At 41.4% G+C, this 23266-nt stretch overlaps 2 protein-coding genes across 6 annotated transcripts in view; both read left to right on the top strand.

Moving 5' to 3' along the window:
- Positions 1 to 11293, top strand: part of slc4a1b (solute carrier family 4 member 1b (Diego blood group)) — a 13194-nt gene extending 1901 nt beyond the window's left edge. The window contains exons 2-17 of the mRNA XM_046854721.1: positions 1291 to 1457; positions 1591 to 1726; positions 2595 to 2661; positions 2749 to 2791; positions 3401 to 3585; positions 4315 to 4528; positions 4757 to 4960; positions 5594 to 5742; positions 5838 to 6032; positions 6786 to 7034; positions 7117 to 7206; positions 8133 to 8299; positions 8521 to 8762; positions 9626 to 9795; positions 10854 to 11027; positions 11135 to 11293. Coding sequence (XP_046710677.1) covers positions 1316 to 1457; positions 1591 to 1726; positions 2595 to 2661; positions 2749 to 2791; positions 3401 to 3585; positions 4315 to 4528; positions 4757 to 4960; positions 5594 to 5742; positions 5838 to 6032; positions 6786 to 7034; positions 7117 to 7206; positions 8133 to 8299; positions 8521 to 8762; positions 9626 to 9795; positions 10854 to 11027; positions 11135 to 11215 — 2508 coding nt within the window. The 5' untranslated portion in view covers positions 1291 to 1315 and the 3' untranslated portion in view covers positions 11216 to 11293. The remainder of the gene's footprint in view (positions 1 to 1290; positions 1458 to 1590; positions 1727 to 2594; positions 2662 to 2748; positions 2792 to 3400; positions 3586 to 4314; positions 4529 to 4756; positions 4961 to 5593; positions 5743 to 5837; positions 6033 to 6785; positions 7035 to 7116; positions 7207 to 8132; positions 8300 to 8520; positions 8763 to 9625; positions 9796 to 10853; positions 11028 to 11134) is intronic.
- A 1369-nt stretch (positions 11294 to 12662) lies between these two features.
- Positions 12663 to 22397, top strand: atxn7l3b (ataxin 7 like 3b). 5 transcript variants are annotated; one of them, XM_046853734.1, is made up of 9 exons: positions 12668 to 12819; positions 12928 to 12992; positions 13645 to 13740; positions 14234 to 14366; positions 15646 to 15817; positions 16987 to 17084; positions 18819 to 18841; positions 19329 to 19374; positions 21622 to 22397. In XM_046853734.1, exons 3-9 carry the CDS (start codon positions 13690 to 13692, stop codon positions 21660 to 21662), a joined length of 564 nt encoding a protein of 187 aa, XP_046709690.1. In that variant the 5' UTR covers positions 12668 to 12819; positions 12928 to 12992; positions 13645 to 13689; the 3' UTR covers positions 21663 to 22397. The 5 variants fall into 5 exon arrangements, with proteins under 5 accessions (XP_046709693.1, XP_046709692.1, XP_046709691.1 ...); XM_046853732.1 differs by having other exon boundaries at positions 12668 to 12823; XM_046853737.1 differs by having other exon boundaries at positions 12663 to 12992; positions 16953 to 17084; positions 21647 to 22397.
- Positions 22398 to 23266: the final 869 nt, after the last annotated feature.

The following is a 23266-nucleotide window of genomic DNA, read 5'->3' as shown; positions in this document are numbered from 1 at the left end:
TTTTTGTCTGCTTGACAGAACAAATTTGTGTATCTTGTATTAGAGCAGTTCAAATTTGCTGCTTTGAGAACGAATCTCTCATACCGACCACTGGATGTTCAATATGGAACCTCATGTTAAAGACCCTCTGAGGATTTGAGAATTAGAAGTCCACAAAGATTCTGAGGCTGTAAGAAGATCAGTATAACCCTGAAACTGAGTTACAGTACAGTGATCACTCAAAACAGACCTCGCAAGGGTCCATAAAGAAGTCGAGTCCTCGTGCTGTGCGTCAGGTGCAAAAGCTGCTTCAACGGCTGCAGCATTGCTTTAGAGGTTGCAGATTTGGACGGTCTGCCCATGCTCAGACTGTACGCCACACACTGCAACAAGTCGGTTTGCAGGCCATCGTCAAAGAAGAAAGCCAACAGTTTGCTGAAAACGACCTGCCCAAGAGCATGAATTACTGGAACAATGTTCTGTGGTCTGATGAGACTAAGATAAACTTGTTTGGCTCAGATGGTGCCCAGCAGTGTGGTGACACCCTGGTAAAGAGCACTAAGAGCATTGTGTCTTGCCTTCAGTCAAGCATGGTGGTGGCAGCAGCATGGTCTGGGGCTGCATGAGTGCTGCTGATACTGGGGAGCTGTGGTTCATCAAGGGACACATGGTTTTCAACATGGACTGTGAGATTCTGAAGCAGATCATGATGCCCTCCCTTCAGAAACGGCAGTTTTCCAACATAATAATGACCCCAAACACACCGCCAAGATAGCACCTTTCTTGCTGACGAAGCTGAAGGTGAAGGTGATGGAGTGGCCAAGTATGTCTCCAGACCTGAACCCTATTGAGCACCTGTGGGGATCCTCAAGCGGAAGATGGAGAAGCACCATGTGTCTAACATCCAGCAGCTCCGTGATGTCATTATGGAGGAGTGGAAGAGGATCCCAGCAACAACCTTCGCAGCTCTGGTGAATTCCATGCCCAGAAGGATTAAGGCAGTGCTGGATAATAATGGTGCTAAGACACAATAATTACAATTTGGACACAGTTTTGAGATGTTCATGGCATGATGATCTCCTCAAAGTTGTCTACATCTGCATTATTTTTTTATTAATGTACATCATGTCAATTTTTATCCATTTACAGTTACAAGTTCAATGAGTTCCAGTTTGTTATAAATAATTCCAGGCATGAAAAACAAAAAGAATAGTTGGAACTTCCACCACTTCTTTTACTGAAAAGTGTGAGAACGTTGCTTCCAAAGATCCCCAAGAATGGAACATCAAATTTCTATATGTTTTTCCACAGACCTGTGTGGAGCTGAGGGACGAAAATGAAGAACGAGTGCAATGAGACAGGGCAATGGCAGAGTTACAGCGAGAACTACGACCTAGAAATGGGCCACTGGGAATCTTCCCATATCTCCTATTTGACCTTCAAAAGCCTTGTGCAGCTCAGCAGAATGATGAACACAGGTGAGGATTTTTCATCGTAAATCCTAAACACTACACAACTCTACACCACGCTACAATATACAATATTCTTCTACACTATACAAAACTGTCCATCCTTAACAACTGTCCTTCCCTCTTTCCACCATGTTCTCAGGGGTGGTGTTGTTGGACAGAGAGGAACCATCACTCTCCAGCATCATGGAGAAAATTGTCGATGAGATGATCGAGAAAAAAGAGATCAGACCTGGCGAGCGTGATGAGGTTTTTAAAGCTTTAATGCAGAAGCGTAGGTAATAAATACTATAGCTAGATAAGTTCTAGAGCTAAATTTAATTCCAGATGTTGAGTTCTGGCTCAATATTAAATTCAATTTAAGGTACACATTTCAAATTAATCTGGTCTATTTTTACTCCCAATTGTAAATTTTTATCCAAATCCAAATTTGATTTATATTTCCAATGCAAAGGTTTGATTCCAAATAGTCAGTTCAGTTCTAATTTAATTCGAATGCAATTTGTAAAATCCAAGTTTGATTTTAATATGAATTTTTTATATTTAATATTTATCTGCACTTATAAATTTGCACAATTGCTACTGTTTGGACATCTGGCTATCTATTTAGTTCATGCAGTATAAAATAATAATTAAATAGTGTGTAATCCAATAACATGGTTTATGTTTTAAAATATTGCTTATCATGCATCTGATGCATGTATTCATTGAAAATTGACCGTATTAAAATGATTTTCTTTGTAGATATCAATGCAATAAAAATGATGTAAAAGAGTTCATGCCTACTAAAAGAAATTTAAATGGTTAAACTCCGCCCACTTCTGATCTAAAGCCTTGCATGGCTGTCCTGAAACTGTTTTGATTAAAAAACGAAAGTATTTTCTGTTTTAGTTTCCATTTGATTTTCCTTTTTTTTAGCATCCACGAAAAAACGAGGGAAAGTGACTAATTTCTCGTAGTAGGCAAGAAAATTTAAATACTGGTCCCTCTTTAATTATTCCGATTCTCTTTTAAAATGAAAATGGAATGAAGCCAGAAGGTACACGGAATTAAATTAAATTCAAATTCAAGCCAATAAACCACAGTAAAAAAATCAAGGCACAGGCCAGACAATTTCTCTGACCTCTCTCTCTTTTTTCCTCACAGCCAATCAGTGGAGACACAATCTCTTGCATCAGCTCTTGATATCCAGACTTTCTTAGTACCAGTAAAGGTAATTTTTTTTGTAACAATTTCAGACAGAGACTAACTTAGGATAAATACAATGTGCCTAAAGATAAGTATTTGCTGTATTTCACAGAAAGATGCTTCTGAAGGTGTGGAGGCCTCCATGGTGTTTGTTGGTAAGTGACTGTGAATTCTATTTATTAAAATTCATTCGTCTTTTTGTTTGGATATTTATTTAAAAATAGAATGTGATCAGCTCAAATTAGAACGCGATCTGTTCTTGTTGCGGATGTCAGTCAAAAAGTATTGTAGTTATAAAATGATTTTGCACTTGCCTTGTTTTGTGTTGAACACTAAAGGTTTTAATAAAAATAAAAATACATAAAAAAAAGTATATATTTTATATGTTGAATAATATTATCGAACAAATATTTTAAATGATTGAAAATATACTAAATATAAAAAATATATTGTATTTTAGTCAATATGTATTTACACTATATGGGAAAAAAAAGGTTTGTAGGCACCTGAACACGATCTTTTTGGACGTTCCATTCCGCATTTATTCCCAGTTTTCCGTTATAAGAACTTCAACTATTTCGTTCGTGTTCCACAGTAAATTGCTGTCAATAAATCTTGGATTTATTTCAACGAGCAAATGATCTTTTGTTTATTTGTTTTGTATTCGAACAAATGTAAAAAGGTCTTTGGGAAAAATGAGTAATTTGATCGAGTTAATAAAACGAGTGCCCAAATGAATGACTCTGATGTGTGGGTGTATTCAGGGGCTCTGGAGTTCCTGGAGAAGCCGAGCGTGGCATTTGTACGCCTGAAGGAAGCCCACATTCTGGAGACGCCGCTGGAATCTTCGGACCCTGTTTGCTTCGTCGTTGCGCTAATTGGATCGACCAAAAATGATGTGGACTACCATGAGACTGGACGAGCCATCGGCGCTCTTTTGTCAGATCATGTAAGGACCATTCTTAATACACTGTAAATTATGTAGAGAAAAGGAGCTCCCACTTATACAAACGATATCAATTTCTAATATCATCTCCATTTGCTGGTATAATAACCTCCACTCTTCTAGGAAGATTTGTGGAGATTCTTTCAGCCACAAGGGTGTTAGTAATGACAGGTACTGGTGTAGGTGAGATGATTAGGGCTGGAGTGCGGTCAATGTTCACAATCATCCCAAAGATATTCAATAATCTTAATGTCAGAGCTCTATAGCAGGCCAGTCAAGATCTTCAGCTCCAATAAATGTAAACTCAAGCAGCTGGCTTTGTGGGCTTTGTGCACAGGGGCATCACGCTGGAACATGTTTGGGTCTCTTAGATGAAGTAAAAGGACAATTTAATGCTACAGCATCCAAAGACATCCTACACAAGTGTGTGCCTCCAACTTCCGCATATATCTGGAAGATTTCAGGTGTCCCAGTACTTTCGTCCAAATAGTGTACTATTAAAATTTTTATGAGAAAATGAAAATAAATAACACGATTTTACTTAAAAAGTGTCATCGCTGCAAAGTAAATTTTAGTGACTACATGAACGATGAAACATTTCACTACATGAAACAAATTTTCTCTCAAAGAAGAATCCAGAAGATGGTGTGGCTGCTATTGTGGGTGGAGCAGTTAAAAGCTACTGAAACATGGACACAATTATGACGTTGTCTCTCACGCACACCCTCTTAGGTCTTCATCCAGGCGGCGTTAAAAGCTCAGAGTGACGAAGAGCTGAATCGTGCGGTGAAGGACTTCCTGGATTACAGCGTGGTGATTCCGCCTACAGAGATTCAGGATGAAAGCATGCTTGCACCTATTATTGGTTTCCAGAAGAAGCTCCTTCAGGAGAGACTCCACCCCTCCGAGCCTCAGCACCACCTCAACCCCAAAGCAGACAGAAAACGTATTGAAATGCTAATGCATAAATCAATACCTATTTAGTTTATATATATATATATATATATATATATATATATATATATATATATATATATATATATATATATATATATATATATTTTGCTAGTTAGCTAATTTGAAATTCTAAGAAACATTAAACCTGTTTGTATGTTCAATATAAACAAGAAATAATAATTTGTTAATTAGTAAAAAAAACAATGTCTCCATGTAGCATCTATGTCCAAAGTCCCTCCACCTGAGGATCCACTGGTGCGCACCGGAAAACCATTCGGAGGATTGATCCGTGACTTTAGAAGACGCTACAAGCACTACAGGAGTGACATCACTGATGGCTTAAACACTCAGGTCCTCGCTGCTGTGATCTTTATTTACTTTGCCGCCCTCTCCCCTGCTATCACCTTCGGTGGTCTGCTAGGTGAGCGATTTGTGCTTCCAGTGTGTTTTTGCTAGTTGAGAATTTAAACCAGGGCATTCTCACTCCACATTGTCACATATCGACGCTGTGGATGTTGCGTCCGACGGCGTCCACATCCGACGCCGAGGATACCCCCTTCGCCGCTGACGTACAGGGACGGAAACCCTTCGCCGCCGACGCAGATGGATGGGAGCCCCTGTGCTTCGCTTTTCAATGCAGATCGCTGTCCTATACACTTAATAATTTATTATCTATCATAATAAGTGTATAGGACTAATTTTAAAATTTCATAAAATCCTGAAGATGACCGTAACCCTAACCCTAACCCTAACCCAGACCCTAACCCTAACCCTGACCCTAACCCGAACCCTAACCCTAACCGAAACCCTAACCGTAACCCGCAAATGGGGTCCCGTCTATCTGCGTCGAAAAGCGACGCGAAGGGTTTCCCGTCCCTGTACGTCGAAAAGCAACGCAAAGGGGGTACCCTCGGCGTCGGATGTGGACGCTGTCGGACGCAACATCCACAGCGTCGAAATGTGACGATGTGGGGTGCGAATGTGTTGTTTAAACAGATAAGCTGACACCCAATCAAATATCATGTGTTGAGATTTTGCCCCACCTCTGCCACAGCTGATAAAGTGGATAATATGATGGGAGTATCTGAGCTTTTGCTGTCTACGGCAGTGCAAGGCGTCGTTTTCTGCTTGATCGCAGCCCAGCCAGTCCTCGTAATCGGCTTCTCAGGGCCACTGCTGGTCTTCGAAGAGGCCTTCTACGGGGTAACATCATAATAATGTATTTTAAAGAGTCATTTAGGATTTCCAGTGCACCATAAACACAAACGTTTTTATGTATAACGTTGATTTTCCGGCAGTTCTGTAAGTCTCGGGACATCGAGTACATCGTAGGTAGAGTGTGGGTCGGCGTATGGCTCATTGTCATCGTCGTGCTCATGGTAGCGACGGAGGGCAGCTTCCTGGTGCGCTTTATCTCCCGCTTCACCCAAGAGATCTTCTCCATCCTCATCTCGCTCATCTTCATTTATGAGACCTTCTCCAAACTTGCCAGTGTAAGAGACATCATGAAAAGTCCACAAAAAGGATTTTTCACACATGCTGTAGGACTTCTGTTAATCAGTGACATCTGATTATAGCTTATCTCATGCAATACATTTTTTTATGTTAAAGTTAACTGAAATTGAGCTGTACGAGTGTAACTAGCTAGCTCACTAAAGAAATAGATATACTGTATATTTTATGCATCATTTTGGACTAATTAAAATAACAAATGCCTGATACACCACCAGAGCAGTGGTCCTGTTGTAGAGCAGAGGTGGTCCAGTAGTTAAGGGTCAGGGGTTCAAGCCCCAGCACCGCCAAGTTGCTACTGTTGGGCCCTTGAGCAAGGCACTTAACTACAGTATATCTACTCCAGGAGTGCCGAACCATGGCTAACCTGGCGCTCTGACCCCAGATTCCTGACAAGCTGGGATACATGAAACTTTGGGGGAGGTGGTAGCTCAGTGGTTAAGGCTTAGGGTTACTGATTGGAAGGTCAGGGGGTTCAAGCCCCAGTATGACCAGACTGCCACTTTTGGGGTTCCTTGTAACCTCACTGTATGCTCCAGGGGCACTGTAATGTGGCTGACCCTGCACTCTGTCCCCAGCTTTCTAACATCGCTGGTATATGCAAAGAAAGAATTTCACTGTGCTGTAAAAAAAAGTTTTACTTTTATCATGACATTTATTTTGTACCATGTAAATGTTTGTATCTTCATTGATTGGTATATTAAAAAATTCTTCTTGCTGGTCCATGATCATAGATTTTTAAGGCCCACCCTCTTAATCTCAACTACGAGCATTTGAATACCTCAGTCGCAGATCCTTGGCACCCTATCATCACCCATCACACGGCTGTAGATAATTCTACAGGCAACATCACTACAGTCACCACCATACGTTACCGTGCCTACCCCAACACCGCGCTGCTCTCCATGTGCTTGATGTTCGGCTGCTTTTCCATCGCTTACTTCCTCCGTATATTCAAGAATGGCTACTTTCTGCCTGGCAAGGTTAGTTGCTGGTTCTGGTTGTGGTGGTTAGATAGGCTACTGATATAAATTCATAAAGTCAATGTTATTTCTTGCCTTTCAGGTTCGTCGTTTGATGGGTGACTTTGGTGTCCCCATTGCTATTGTCCTTATGGTGGTTGTGGATATTAGCATTAATGACACCTACACGCAAGTAAGTTTTTTGTGGGACAGTTATTTTTATAGGTTCATTGTTTTGAACACTAAATCACAAGTTTACACAGGGTGGCGTGGGGAAACTGGACATTTTGGAACTAGAAGTTGGTGACCCTGGAGCATCGGCAATTGTTTGGAACCAGTAGAAGCCCTTGTCATTAGTTATAATGAAGTAGTTAAGTGGTGCGCAACAAGCGTGTGCTGTAAAACCTTTTATAAGAATAGTGATATTGTGTGTGCTGCGCAAAGGGAATTTTATTACCATTTAGGACGTCACAATTGTATCCGGTCTGCTAATTTCACAGAAGCAGGTTCAACCTTAAAAAGAAGTCAACAGGTGGTGTTGAGCACACCAGAGAATGTTGAGGCTGTACAAGCTGCCATCATGAGGGATGGGGACTGGGGGACTTCTGCAGACCGGATACAGTCATAACCTCCTAGCTGGTAATGATGCCGAAATTAGTTTGTTCAGCACTCACACTATCCCTTTCACATTCTTATAAATGGCTTTTACAGAGAACGCTCGTTGCACAGCACTCCACTGCTCCATTGAAACTAATGCCAAGGTGTTCGAAACGAGGTCACACTGGTTCCCAACAATTGATGAATCCCCAGAGTCGCCAACTCCTAGCTCTAAAATTTCCCTGCACCACCCGGTATTAATGTGGTCATAATGGTCAGAGGTAAAGCTGTAACTTTTAAGTTTCTTAAAGAGAGTCTTTAGGACAAAGAAAAAACGAAGGGTAATGAGGCAATGACTAGAAGTAGGATTAAATCAGAAACTAATTTATTTGTGGATGTCCCTTAGCATTAAATGTAACCATAAATAGATAAAAGGTATGACTTCATTTTAAATGTATAAAAAAAATAATAGTTTGCCAATTGCTGTGGAATAAGTGACCCTGTGACATTGATGTTTTCTAGAAACTAGTGGTGCCCAAGGGCTTGCAGGTGTCTAACCCTGCCATGCGAGGCTGGCTCATTAACCCCATGGGCGAGCACAAGCCCTTCCCCACCTGGATGATGTTTGCTTGTGTCGTGCCTGCCATTCTGGTGTTCATACTCATCTTCCTTGAATCGCAGATAACTACGTTAGTCCAAGTTTTCTATCTTGGGTGCTAATTTACTAAGATCCCAATCAAAGAGACCAGATTACAGCTAGTGGTACTACTACCACTAGCTGTAGTAGCTGAACTAGATGAAGTGATTTTCAAAAAAGAATTGAAAGCATGCCTTTGTAAAATCTGAGAAATAGATTTTAATTCAATACTTTTTCCCATCTTTCCCTCCTTTGAATTATCGTTCTTTGTAGGTTAATTGTAAGCAAACCAGAGAGGAAGATGTTAAAAGGATCAGGCTTCCATTTGGACCTTCTGATTTTGGTGAGCATGGGAGGGCTCTGTGCTTTCTTCGGAATGCCATGGCTCAGCGCTGCCACGGTTCGCTCTGTAACACATGCCAATGCCCTGACTGTCATGAGTAAAGGGCCCAAACCGCAGATCGAGAAAGTTCTGGAACAGAGAATTAGTGGTGTATTGGTGGCCCTCCTCGTGGGTAGGTCTCTCTTTTTTAGAGATGTTTTCCTGCAGACACAATGGCACTTTTCTGATATAACAGGCATACTGATTTCATCCTACTCATGCCAAATGTCATTATTTAAACTCAAATTTGTGGGTGCAGTGATGAGAAATTCATTAGAGAAGGGAACTGTGATGTAATGCTTGGAGGAATCATGATAGTATTTCAGAAAATCCCTTAGGCAAATAAAAGGAAAACATAGGGAATTCCTGAGTGTAATCTTGGCAAATCTTGGGTAATCCCATGAGGAAGTCTTAAAAGAGAATCAATTATGGATATCTTGGGAAAAGCACTGAGGGAAACCCTTTGGCTATATGTCTTAAGGGCAACACCTTGCAGCAATCTTAAGGAAAGTAAGGTTTAAGGAATCTTGTGGGAACCTTGAGGGTACCCCTTGTGGACTCCTAGCGGAATTTAAAGAAATAATTACAAAAACATCTCTTGGTGGAATATTAGGAAAATCCGTTGGTGGAATCATTGGAATTCCTTGAAGAAATTCTGCAAAACATTGAGGAAATTGTGTGACCTTGAGAGAATCTGGGGGACAACTTGGGGGAATCTTATGGGAAAACCCTAGGGACTTTTAGAGGAAGTTGTAGGGTATAAGTCTTGGAAGTTACCCTTTTAATCAAACATGGGAAAACTTTAAGAATGTTTTTGATAAATCTTGCCAAATTCTTTGGGGATTTCCTTTTTGATAAATTCCTTGCTTATAATCCTGAGTAAGTGAAGGAAGTTAGTGTTCGTCTTTTTTCATCTCTCCTTGATTATTCAATTAATGATGTAATCAATATATTAATCATCAATTGACCCCTGTTCCTCTTCTGAACTCTTGCAAGGCCTGTCCATTCTCATGGAGCCCATTCTGAAGATGATCCCCATGGCGGCTTTGTTTGGTATCTTCCTCTACATGGGCGTTACATCTCTGAGTGGCATTCAGCTGTGGGATCGCATGCTGCTGCTCCTTATTCCAAAGAAGTACCACCCCAATGAACCGTATGCTCAAAGAGTACGTTTCTGGGTCTTTTATTGTAAAAATCACAACATGTTTGTCTTTTTATGAGCCATATTTTGGCATTTCATTCTTACTTTCTTGTTCATCACTATATAAAATGCTGTACAGTATTTACTTGAACCTCTCATGTAAAGCATGGTCGCTTTTAACATGACTAGAGTTCACTCTTGTATTAATGTAAGAGTGCCATTCAAGTCAGACTGGGATTTTAAATTTTACAGGAATAAAATTGAATGCTAGCATGGCAGTACTGCACACAGTAGTAACTGGCTAACGTATCTTATTACTGATAGGCTGCGCACATGTTGTGAGCCAATCCATGAACCAGATGGCAGACAACAGTGTTGCATGGAAGTGTGTGGTGATGAATGTAGGTGTAAATCCCATGGATATCTACAAAAGACTTCAAGCACAGTACGGTAATGAGAAGCTCAGCCGCAGTAAAACATTCAAATGGTGTAAACGCTTCAAAGATGGCCGTACATCCGTCAGTGACGATCCGGGTCCTGGTGGTTCCCAAACCACAGCAGTCATTCCTGTGAACATTCAGCCTGTAGAACGCCTAATCCTCGATAATCGGAGTTCCTTGGGGGTCAGCATTGATGACAAAGTGATAAAAACTGTCCTAAGATGATTCGGGCGCATTGACAAAACTTTCTATAATGCATTATTTACACAATAAGCAAATCAGATACTGTTTTTAGCAATGGGCAGTCAGCCATTTTTAGCCGTTCTTTTGCATTAAAAACATACGATTAGCTAACACAATGTCTATTGGAAAGCAGGACTGATGGCTGCTGAAGATGAGTCTTTGTATTTCTATATAGAAATCTGATTTGCTTTAGTAAAAAATGAATAGTAATTTTCCTATCAAACTAATTCTAGATGATTGAAAACTGAACGGTAGCGCAAAGTCATGTAAGGTAGTGTAATTCCTCGGCCCTGGCATTATGCCATTTTAATATTTGGTTAATATTTGCAATACCTGGCGTGTTTTGCTAAATAAAGGTTGTTTCTTCTGTCATTGGACATGATTTTCCATGATGCTTTAGGTCAAGATGAGCAGGATGCATATGTTCACTGGTATCCAGATCGTGTGCCTGGCCGTGCTGTGGATAGTGAAGTCAAGCCCATTGTCACTCGCCCTGCCATTCATCCTCATCCTGACCATCCCGCTGCGAGTGTTCCTCAGCCGGCGCGCCTTCACCAAGCTCGAGATTAAATGCGTAAGCTGCAAAACTGTACCATTAGCAGCCATATATCCTGTTGGACTTATATAATAATGTAGGCAATAGTTACATTATTAATTATTTCTTGTTAATACGTCTGTCAGCTGGATGCCAACGATGCCAAAGTGACGTTTGAAGAGGAGCCTGGGGTGGACATCTACTCAGAGACTCGAATGCCGTCATAAAAATGTGTTATGATGCCAAATATACTATTTTCAGTATTGACTTGTGACATGCTTAATAAATGCAGTGAATGAACAATCTACAGCTCCACGTTGTTCTATTATTGTTTAAGACTGGGGAAGAAAGTGTGTCTGGAAATATTTCAAGTGGAGTAGAAGGAGTTGCTGACCCTGGAGCTGGGGGGCATACATACACACATAATTACACACAGGTAACAATAAGATGGGATAAGAGGGAGTACAAAATGAGGCAAGACAAAAACGTGGACAAAAACGGCAACGTAAGGCAAAAACTATTATATGAGCCAACACTCTTTTGGGAAGATGTTCCACAAGATCGAGGTTCCACTAGATTGAGGTTGTGGAGATTTGTGCGCATTCAACCACAAGGGTGTTAGTAAAGTTAGGTACTGATGTAGGTGAGGTGAGGAGGCCTGGGGTGCAGTCAGTATTCCAAATCATCCCAAACGTATGCAATAGGGTTGAGGTCAATGCTCTTTTGCAGGCCACTTAAGATCTTTCACTCTGACCCATGTACCATATCTTCATTAAGCTGGCTTTGTGCACAGGAGCATTCTCATGCTCGAACAGGTGTGGGTCTTCTAGTTTTAGTGAAGGGAATATTTCTCAGAAATAGCCTCTTTAAACATCAAATGTCCTATCTCCAATGTCCCCCTAAACACATTCCAAATCCTGTCCATCCTCTCGTAACTTCCCCTCTTCAACTCTGCCACCTCCACCTACTGTCTTTTTGTCAGTGCCACTGTCTCTTAATGTGGAGTTTGGACGTTGGACCCGTTTGAGTGTTTAAAGGCTCTGGCATGGAGCAGCTGGTGTTGGATTTATTATGATCTCCAATGTTGAGCTATGATATAAGTTGCTCAGTAGCTCCTGGTTTCATGACATCAACTGATAGAAGACTGTAGAAATGACATTACTCATAATCTTACATTCCAGTGCTCATGTTAGTTCTCACTCTGGTGTTTTGTATTGTTTTAAAGATTATAATCACAGTCTTGATATCACCCAAATGAGGATGAGGTTCCCCTTTTGAGTCTGGTTCCTCTCAAAGTTTCTTCCTCATAACAGCAGTTTTTCCTTGCCACATTCATCCAGGCTTCATCATCAGAGATAAACACACATCATATCCCTTGACTCTTAAGACAATGTGAAAAGCGCTATAGAAATAAACTTGACGGCTTAAAACGTGCCACATATCACGTCTCACCACCGTCTTTTCCCTGTCGTGATTTTTATTTTTATTTTTTCTTGCCACTCTTCTCCACTCCCTCCTTCCTCCCTACACTATTTCCTTCATTTTTCTAACATCCATTGGTTTGTAACAGATATCCACAGTTTGTCACACACAAAACAAAATCTGGTTTATTCGATTACGTTGCGGTCAACATGACGTCATGCGTTATGCAAATTCGCGCATTGTGACGTCACACACATACACCGCCCTGTTCGCCCTGGTCGCGTTTAAAGTCGTCTTGTCTCCTCCTCTCTTTCGATCGACTTTCCCGGGTAAGCTGGATCGATTGTTGAGGCCTGAATGCGGTGGAGAATGGACGTGAACACACGCCAAACGCCGCTTTAATAAATCTGGGAGTATATATATTTTTTTCTTTTCTTTTTTTAAAGAAAATAAAAGGGAAGAATGGTTTTATAGTTTGTGCTCGGGGACTGAATGTGGGCGGATTTCTGGTTTACAGAGGGAAGATTTTGAGCAGATGAGCAGCAGCAGGACTCGGAATAAAAGGCGGCCTTTTCGCAGAAGGTACAAATAAACGGATAAAAATCCAACGAACGCCGCCGGTGTTTGTGTTTAATGGGGAGGGTCTTATGGAGAGGTTTTACGTGTGTGTGTGTGTGTGTGTGTGTGTGTGTGTGTGTGTGTGTGTGTGTGTGTGTGTGTGTGTGTGTGTTTGTTTTGCGACATTGTGGCTGACAGACGTTTGTTTGCTGCGGTCACGTTGATCTTAAAAAATAAATAAATAAAAATAATCCATGTTTGTTGAATTTTTTTTTTTTTTTTTTTTTTAAATATTTATGTTTTGGCTGGGACTTTTTATTTTGCTATGACTGCATTAGAGAACGTGTGTGTGTGTGTGTGTGTGTGTGTGTGTGTGTGTGTGTGTGTGTTGGTGGCTTTAAAGCTGGTTTTGTCTGCAGTGTGTATGATCAAACCTTTTGTCTTTTGGGAGTGTGTATGCCTTCTTTGTATTATTTACAGATTATAGACAGAACACTGCAGTCTTAGTCAGAATAATTGTGTGTGTGTGTGTGTGTGTGTGTGTGTGTGTGTGTGTGTGTGTGTTTTCACGTTTGTAGTGCTACTGCTCTGGTGCATTTCAAGGGTTTTTGCAGATTTATTTTTATAATTAAATGGAATCTACTTCTGCCTAATTGCGTGTGTGTTCATTCCGCAGCCCTGCGCTCCAGCATGTAGATGCCTCTTCCTGTAGTCTTCGCCAATGAAAATGGAGGAGACGGCCCTGTCCGGCATGGACAACAGCAAAATGGAGGTGTGTGTGTTACATCCACTTGATTTGTTTTTCTCGTGCAAGTGTGTGTGACGTTAACACGTGTTACATTTCGTAACACGCACATGGATGCACTGAAATACCAGCTGGCTTACACACCGAGTACACACCTGCATATGACACACGGAAAAGGGTTCGAACAGCGTCCTGAGACGGGCCACGCCCGCTCTGTATCTAAACAAACAAAAAAATTGACGGTATTGTCATAGGATTAGCTAACTACTACAGAACAAGGCACACTTGAGGGGCGGGGCTTACATGTTCTAGAGAGCACGGCCATTGGCTGGTATGGGGAGCGTGTTAACCTATGGAATTAAATTGCACCCGTCGGGCTTACATTATTGAATCTCCTTCTCCTTTGTTATTGTAACGTCCTGAAAATGGCGGTGTTGCGTTTTTTTCTGACATTTTGACATGTCTATCGTCAGCTTTCTACTGCTGGTTTTCAACTCTACAGCGCTGTATGTGCTTGCAGGGCATTGCTCAAGAGATCCTCTCGGACCTGGTGGAAGACGCCTGTCTGGGGCTTTGCTTCGAAGTTCACCGAGCCGTCAAGCAAGGCTACTTCTTCCTGGATGACACGGACCAGGAGAGCACGAAGGACTTCGGTACAGGCCTATAAACTGGTGGCCAGAGTAGGGAATGGGGGAAATTCATAAATGAGTATATGTGTAGTATGATGGGAGGAACAAGGAGTGAAAAAAGCAACAATGTTTCTCAAATAGGGTCTTATTAATCCAGTAATAGACGTGCTAATAATATTTTTTTACACGTTACTTTGCTGATATCGGAAACAGCCAAAAACACCACTTCCCACCTACGGCACACGATGTCCAGCGTTTATTTAATTCCCCACTCGCATTCTTTTCCATTTAGTTCTTATTTACTGAGTCTCATACAAATGAAAAACAAAGTTTCATCATATCCTGTAAGTAAAATGTAAAGAATTTTTTGCATATTTGACTAATATCTTCGATTCAAAGCTCAGGAAAAAAAAACTTCCGGTGAAGTTATTCGTGCATCAATTCCTGTTAGCGACTCTCTGGGTGAGTGAGGGCCAGATGGGGGGTTGTGGCGATGGAACGGTTTGGACGATACGCTAACCTCATGGGGTCCAGTAAGGGTTGTAGGTGGGTCTTAATGTGCCGCGTGACGAGCCTCTCGAAGCACTTCATCACGATGGGTGGGAGTGCGACGAAACGATAGTCATAGAGGCAGGTGACTGTAGTCTTGTTCGGCACAGGGACGATGGTCGTTGTCTTGAGGCACGTAGGAACAACGGCGCTGCTCAGGGAGATGTTGAAGATGTCGGTGAAGTCATCCGCTAGCTGTTCTGCACATTCCCTAAGCAATCAGCCAGGAAGTTGTCTGGTCCAGCAGACTTTCTTGGGTTAATTCTGTATAGAGTTTCCCCTCACTTGAGCTGTGGATAGATGGAGCACCTGGTCACTGGGAGGAGGGGTGGTCTTCCTTGCCCTTATGTTGTGCAGCGCATCTGAGAGGTCACATACTGGGAGTTTAATGAAATTCCTTTCTTATTGAGAAGGAGTGTATTATAGAGTCTATAATATAGACTGTAGGACAAAAGGGACTATGGTTGGAGACAGAAATGAGCGACTACTATAAGACAAGGCACACTCTCGGGGGTGGGGCTTACATGTTCTAGAGAGCATTTCATTGCCATGACCACTCGCATGCTTCCTCACAGCCGCCAAAGCAGTCACGTGTTTTACCGTAATCAAGGGAATGGAATTGAGTCAGTGCGTGAAAGTGAGCAGGAAAGAGGGAGTTTGTTAGCAGGTACTCTGGAAATCTTATCCAGGTCACCTCTGATTTCAGAGTTTACTGTCGACGAACAAGTGATTTTATTTCCTTCTCACATGACAGAAATCGTGGACCAGCCTGGAGTGGACATCTTCGGCCAGGTGTACAACCAGTGGAAGAACAAGGAGTGTGTGTGTCCCAACTGCAGCCGAAGCATCGCTGCCTCGCGCTTTGCCCCTCACCTGGAGAAGTGCCTGGGCATGGGGCGCAACAGCAGCCGCATCGCCAACCGCAGGTGCCTCGAAACACCTCCGGGTGCAATTACCACCTTAAACAAAATTTTTTTTTTTTTTTTTTATTGCTATTAGCTAGCATTGTTGTGGATTTAACAGCAGCAGCTATACCACCACCCTCAGGTCAGGTTTACGCATACTCCATGTGAACAGAATAATGCTCCTGTACCTCATGCACTATATTGCAAAAGTATTGGGTCACCTGGTCATACGTACGGTATGTGATTTTTGAGCATCGCATTCCACATTTAGTCCCAATTCACTCTTATAATTCCCCCCACTCTTCTGGGAGGATGTTCCACTAGATTTGCTTATGGAATTTGTGTTCATCAGCCACAAGGGTGTTATGAAAGGCAGGTAATGATGTTGGTGAGGAGACCTGGGGTGCAGTCAGCGTTCACATTCATTCCCAAAGGTGTTCAGTAGGGATGATCTTCCTCTCCAAAGCATGTAAACCAGATCTTCAAGGAGCTCGGGTTCGGGTTTCCAAGTTCAAGTGAATGCAAAGTTTTATTATAGCGCCATCTAAAGACGTCCTGGACAATTGAGTGAATCTGGATTTGTGGTAACAGTTTGGAAAAGAACCACATATAGCAGGAAAGGTTGAGTGTCCCAATACTTTTGGCAATATAGTGTATTTACTACAATACATACTGCCAACGGATTTTTCAAAATAATAATAATTTGTGCCTATTTTCTTCACTTTTGCCAGAATTACTCCGAAGAATTGATTCATTTGTTCGTTGTTTTCGTTTATTGGATTCCAAACGCGATAAAACTTAACATAACTTAACATAGGATTTATAACGTTCGAGCAATTTATTACATTTCTTTATTTATTCATTTTTCAAATGTTATTTGGCGTGCACACAAACACACAGAATGATGTCGGGAAAATGTTCATGAGTTCTACCTGTATACACTGTGAGGACTAAAGGTTCTGTAAAACTGACCGTAGACATCATGGACATTTTCAAAAGACATACTTTACAAATGTGTCTCTCCAGTTTTGTGGTAGCGACTAGCTTGTCCGTTGAGATTCAGTTTCGACTTTGTGAGCGATTTAGTTGGAGAGCTTCTCGGCAAGGGATGTTGTGTTTTAATTTCTATTCATTTGTTTTTTGGTTGTTTTTTGAGGCACAATCATCTCACGCCTCTCCTCCATACTCAGGATAGCCAGCGGCAACAACACGAACAAATCCGAGAGCGATCAGGAGGACAACGACGACGTGAACGACAACGACTGGTCCTACGGGGCCGAAAAGAAAGGTAAGCATTCTGTTAGTTGGTTCTGGGGTTCCGAGGCCCAGGTCATGTCGGATTATCAGGAAATTAACAGTCTGACAGGGCTGCAAAGAAGCCAATTAACAAATAAAAGATTGTGAAATTCTCAACTCGCTCAGACCTTAGTCAATCGTTCAGGGAAAGGAGAAATGGAGGAGAAAAGAGAAAAAGAGAAAAGAGTGGAGGTTCAGGTTGGTACTTTAAATGTTGGTACTATGGCAGGTAAAGGGAGAAAGGTAGCTGATATGATGGAGAGGAGAAAGGTAGATATGTTGTGTGTTCAGGAGACCAAGTGAAAGGGAGTAAGACCAGGAACATTGGAGGTGGGTTTAAACTGTTTTATCATGGTGTGGATGGAAATGGTGTAGGGGTGATTCTGAAGGAAGAGTACAGTAAGAGTGTAGTGGAGGTGAAGAGAGTTTCTGATAGGGTGATGAACATTAAGCTGTAATTAGAAGTTGTGATGATAAATGTATTCAGTGCTTATGTTCCACAAGTGTGTTGTAAGATGGAGGAGAAGGAAAATTTTTGGAGTGAGTTAGATGAAGTGGTAGACCTAGGAATGAAAGATTGGTGATTGGGGCAGACTTTAATGGGGATGTAGGTGAAGGGAACAGAGGTGATGGTTTTAAGGAGAGGAATGTGGAAGGGCAGATGGTGGTAGATTTTGCTAAAAGGATGGAAATGGAAGTGGTGAACACCTATTTTAAGAAGGAGGATCATAGGGTGACATAAGAGTGGAGGAAGGTGCACACAGGTGGACTATGTTCTATGTATGCAACCTGAAAGAGATTGGAGACTGTAAGGTGTTGGCAGGCGACAGTGTAGATAGACAGCATCGGATGGTGGTCTGTGACATCTGGAAATAAAAAGGAAGACAAAGAGAAATGGTGGTGGAATGAGGAAGTGCAGAAGAGCATAAGGAGAAAGGTTGGAAAAACAGAAGTGGGATCGACAGAAAGATGAGAAAAGTAGGCAGGAGTACAAGGAGATGTGGCAGCAGGTGAAGGGGGATGTGGCAAAAGCAGAGTAAAGGGTATATGAGGAGATGTTGGACAGTAAGGAAGGAGAAAAGGATTTGTAGTGATTGGCCAGGCAGAGGAACCGAGCTGGGAAGGATGTGCTGCAAGTTAGAGCGATAAAGGATGGAGATGGAAATGTGTTGACTAGTGAGGAGAGTGTGTTAAAGATGGAGGGAGGATTTTGAGCTGCTGATGAACTAGAAAAATGAGAGAGAGAGAGAGAGAGAGAGAGAGAAGGTTGGATGGTGTGGAGATGGTGAAGCAGGAAGTGGATTGGATTAGTAAGGAGGAAGTGAGAGCATGTTTGAAAACAAAAGTTACTGTTGTGGCAGACAAATACAATAAAAAGAGAACGGATCGGAGAAACGCAAGCTAGAAACCTGAAACTCACGAGACACAACAGGTCCAGTGCGACTGTCCTGAAGTTAGCAAACAGTTAACACAATAACACCTCATTTAACTAAACCATTTTCACACTACGCTAAGCCGTAACTTAAGCAGCCCAACTAATCGATCACGGCATTCACTGACACCAGATTTCTTTATCGATTTTAACGATTTTAACTTTTAAAAACAATTTCTCTACAATTCCCAATGCACCGATTTCCAGTTCAAATGTCGTTTCTGAAATAAGCTTCAAAATGTTTTTGTGGAAAATGCGGAGTTTTATTTAACAACAACCTCTTCTGCATTGCAGCAAAGAAGAGAAGGGCAGATAAGGTATTTTTTTACATTCTATGAAACGATCCTGCTCTGTTGGTGAGTTGTTGTTTTTTTTTTTTTTCTTTCCTATTTGCAACATTTCGAGGTTCCCTGGTGGTCTAGTGGTTAGAAGGCGGCGCTCTCTACGCTGCGGCCCGGGTTCGATCCCTGGTCAGGGAACCAACCCCAGCCACTCTTAGTGCCGGTCCCAAGCCCGGATAAATGGGGAGGGTTGCGTTAGGAAGGGCATCCAGCATAAAAACATGTGCCAGATCAAACATGCGGATAGTCCGCTGTGGCGACCCCTAATGGGAGAAGCCGAAAGAAAGTTTATTTGCAACATTTCTGCCTTTTCTAGCATTTGGTTTTTCCCTAGCGATTTGACGATCTTTCTAAGTTATCCTTTGACGCTAAGCAATTATTAGAGACGCTTTGTATTTTTAATAAAAATGAATATCGCCAACAGATTTTTTTTTCTTGCTTTTCTTTCTCTCTCTCTACACAGAATCCAAATTCACCGAGACGATCCAAGTCACTAAAACACAAAAACGGTAAGTATCTGTAAGATTGACTGAACTGTAGCTGGGCAAAGTGACACAACAATCTTTTCGATCTTTCACAATATCATGATGAATTTCCAAGGGGAAACTTTAAACCAAAATCTTTGTATTTTTTTTTTATATATAAATAATCATTGATTTGAAAACATTTTTTGGAGTAAAATCACATTGAATGAACAGGAATTGTACAGGATGCCTTCGAATATGGTAGATTTTCCCTTTACTTGAACTCCGAGAACCAAACCTGTTCCAGCAATACGGTGTCCCTGTGCACAGCTCTATGAAGATATCTATATATACATCAATGCCCGACCTAATGAAACACACTTGTAGCTGAATAAATCCCCACAAATTTCCACTAACACACTTCATAATCCAGTGGAACATCTTCCCAGAAGATTGGTGCTTGTTTTTATCAGCAAACGTGGAACGCACATACAAATCTTATGGTCCACATACTTTGCTTCACGTAGTGTAGCTGTAGGAAAGAAGTGTCCGTCTATAACAAATCCAAAAAGAAAATTTAAAAAATGTTTTAAATATCTAGCTATAATTGCTCAGATTTTTGTTTTTAACAGAAACGGACAATGCAAGATAACTTGAATAGATTTATTTATTTAATGTATTTATTTTTTTAATGAAATTATTTACCTATATTTCAAGTTTTTAATTAGAAATCTGACACGCCTCACATGTGCGATCTGTGTTACTGCTTTATTCCAAAACGGATCAAATTCATTTATTTTCCTCCGAATTTTACAAACAAAACCCCATAATGACACGGTGAAAGAGGTTCGTTTGACATCTTTGCAAATTTATTACAAATAAAAAACGGGAAAAAGAAGAATCACGTACATAAGTATTCACAGCCTTTGCCATGACACTCAAAATTTAGCTCGGGTGTACCCTGTTTCCACTGATCATTCTTGAGATGTTTCTACAACTTGATTGGAGACCACCTGTGGTAAATTGGACATGATATGGAAAGGCACACACCTGTCTATATAAGGTCCCACGGTTAACCGTGCATGTCTGAGCACAAACCAAGCCAAGAAGACCAAGGAATTGAAGACCACCAAGACAGGATTGTGTTGAGGGACAAACATTTCTGGAGTATTGAAAGTCCCACTGAGCACAGTGACCTTCATCATCCGTTAATAGATGAAGTTTGAAAACACCAAGACTCCTTGAGCGGAGTCGCCCAACTGAGCGATCAGGAGAAAAGTGAGGTGACCAAGAACCCGGTGGTCACTCTGAAAGAGCGCCAGCGTTTCTCTGTGGAAAGAAGAGAACCTTCCAGAAAAAAAAACATCTCTTCAGCACTCCACCAATCAGGCCTGTATGGTAAAGTTGCCAGACGGAACCCATTCCTAAGTAGTGAAACTCAATTGGGGTTTGCCAAAAAGGAACCTGAAGGACTCTCGGACCATGAGAAACTAAATTCTCTGGTCTGATAAAACAAAGATTGTCATGTCTGGAGGAATCCAGGCACCACTTATCACCTGGCCAATACCATCCCTACAGTGAAGCATGGTGGTGGCTGCATCATCTGGGGGGATGTTTTACAGTGACAGGAACTGGGAGACTGGTCAAGATCGAGTGAAAGATGAATGCAGCAATGTACAGGGACATCCTTGATGAAAACCTGCTCCAGAGCGCTCTGGACCTCAGACTGGGGAGACGGTTCATCTACCAACAGGCACACAGCCAAGAATACAAAGAAGTGGCGACTATGAATGTTTTTGAGTGGCCCAGCCAGAGCCCAGACTCGAGCCCGATTGAACATCTCTGGAGAGGTCTGAAAAAGTCTGTCCACCAACACTCCTCATTCAACCTGAAGGAGCTTGAGAGGTTCTGCAAAGAAGAATGGGGCAAAACTGGGCGAAAATTGGACTCAGCAAAATTGAAAAGACTTGAGGCTGTAATTGGTGCCAAAGGTGTTTCAACAAAGTATTGAGCAAAGACTGCGAATACGAACGTACATGTGATTTATTAGATTTTATTGTATTTTTAATAAATTTGCAAAGATTTTGAATAAACCTCTTTCACATTGTTATTATGGGGTGTTGTCAGTAGAATTCTAATGAAAATAATGAATTTATTTTGGGGGGAAAAGGCTGTAACATTGAACAAAGCTTTGGGGGGAAAAAAAAACGTAGCATCTTATTGTTTAGCATGTAACAGATTGATCATTCAGAGGCAATTGAATCTATTGTTTATTGGGATTTTCTTTAAAAGCCAAAGATCTGTCTTCGTCCTTCAGCTTCGCTGGATCCTAAGCAGCGCCCGGAGTGATGGAGACTGGTTTCCACGGCGAGTCGTCCAGAGCGACCTGGTTCAAAGGATCTGATCGGCTGCGGTTTTTCCTCCGGTTTACACAAATTTTTTTTTTATGTAGTCTGTATTTTTTGGGGGGGGGGGATTTTTTTTGCACAACAAATCGGCGTCCTCGCGCCGAACGTGTCGCCGCGGCCCCTCGGCCCCTGACGGAAACGATCAGGACGTATGAGGAGGACGTACGAACGTACTGCAGCAGGAGAAGAAAGTAGGAGAATGAAGGTTGCTGACATACTTGTGCTCCTGATACTGCTGTAACGGTTTTCGGGCGGGAAAAAATCTAAATCAATCTTGAATGCTGCTTAATTCAATTTTTTTTTTTATACATGTTTTTGACCCGAAATCAAGATTCAGACAGACTGAACTGCTCAGACTAGGAGTAATTGATAATGAAATATCTGGCGACTTGAAACACACACATATTCCTCTTCAGTGAACGAATTCTCACGTATCTTTTTCACGTTTGTTTGTTTGTTTTGGTCAGGTTTTTTTTTTTCTTTTTTCTATCTGTGTACTCGATGTTTACAATGTAAAGGAATTCTGTGTCTGTGTTGTGACTATACATATATTTTGACTATTTGGGGGAAAATGCTGCTACACTGGCCATGAGCCACATGCTAAATGGCATGATACACACGTGCACACACACACACACGTAATAAACATGACTTGATACACCGCGTGTTTGTGTGGTGATGTTTCAGAGTTTTGGATTCTGGCGCGAACACTCGAGGTTTGTTTTTGTTCTGAAAAGTGTCCGAGAAAGGCGTTCTCCTTGATGGAGTCTGGTGGTGATTCCACGTGAACATTTTGACGTGAGATTATTAAGGAGGGTTAAACTCAAGAACCAGGTAGTTTTGAACTTAAACAGACTAATTTTTGGCATTAAAATGTATATTTTATAAATGATTTTCTGTAAAGCTGCATCGGGACGATCCATTGTCGAAAGCACTATACAAATAGATTCGGTTCGACTTTGTCCTCGTACATGTACAGAGCCCGTGACCTGCAAAAAGCATCCAACTAGAAGTGTGTAAGTGGGTGGAGGTGATACACACGTTCATGTACAATAAACTGGTTTGAGTGTAAAATCCAGTCAAAAACCATGAGGAAGCGTTTTATTAGTATTATTATTATTATTTACTGCCTTCGCAATAAAAAACGGATCCCTGTTCGCTTTTCCAACCTACAAAATGTTTTCCTATCTGATCTTCCTCTTTCTCCCCTTTTCTCTATCTTTTTATCTATCTATCTCCACCTTTTTCTTATCTTATCCTGCTCTTTCTCCCCCTTTTCTATCTATCGCCGCCCTTTTCTGATCCCATCTTCCTCTTTCTCCCCTTATCTAGTTATTTGTCGATCTAAGTCCACATTTTTTCATCCCATCTTCTTTCTCTCCTTTTCTATCTTTCCATCTATCTCTTACACCCCTTTCCTATCTATCTATCTATATATCTATCTATATCTATCTATCTATCTATCTCCACCTTTTTCTGATCCTATCCTACACTTTCTCCCCCTTTTCGATCTTTCCATCTATCTCTTA

The sequence above is a fragment of the Silurus meridionalis genome, chromosome 7 (assembly GCF_014805685.1).
Source record: "Silurus meridionalis isolate SWU-2019-XX chromosome 7, ASM1480568v1, whole genome shotgun sequence".
In the NCBI taxonomy this organism is placed as follows: domain Eukaryota; kingdom Metazoa; phylum Chordata; class Actinopteri; order Siluriformes; family Siluridae; genus Silurus; species Silurus meridionalis.
This window is presented reverse-complemented; position numbering and strand designations above follow the sequence as displayed.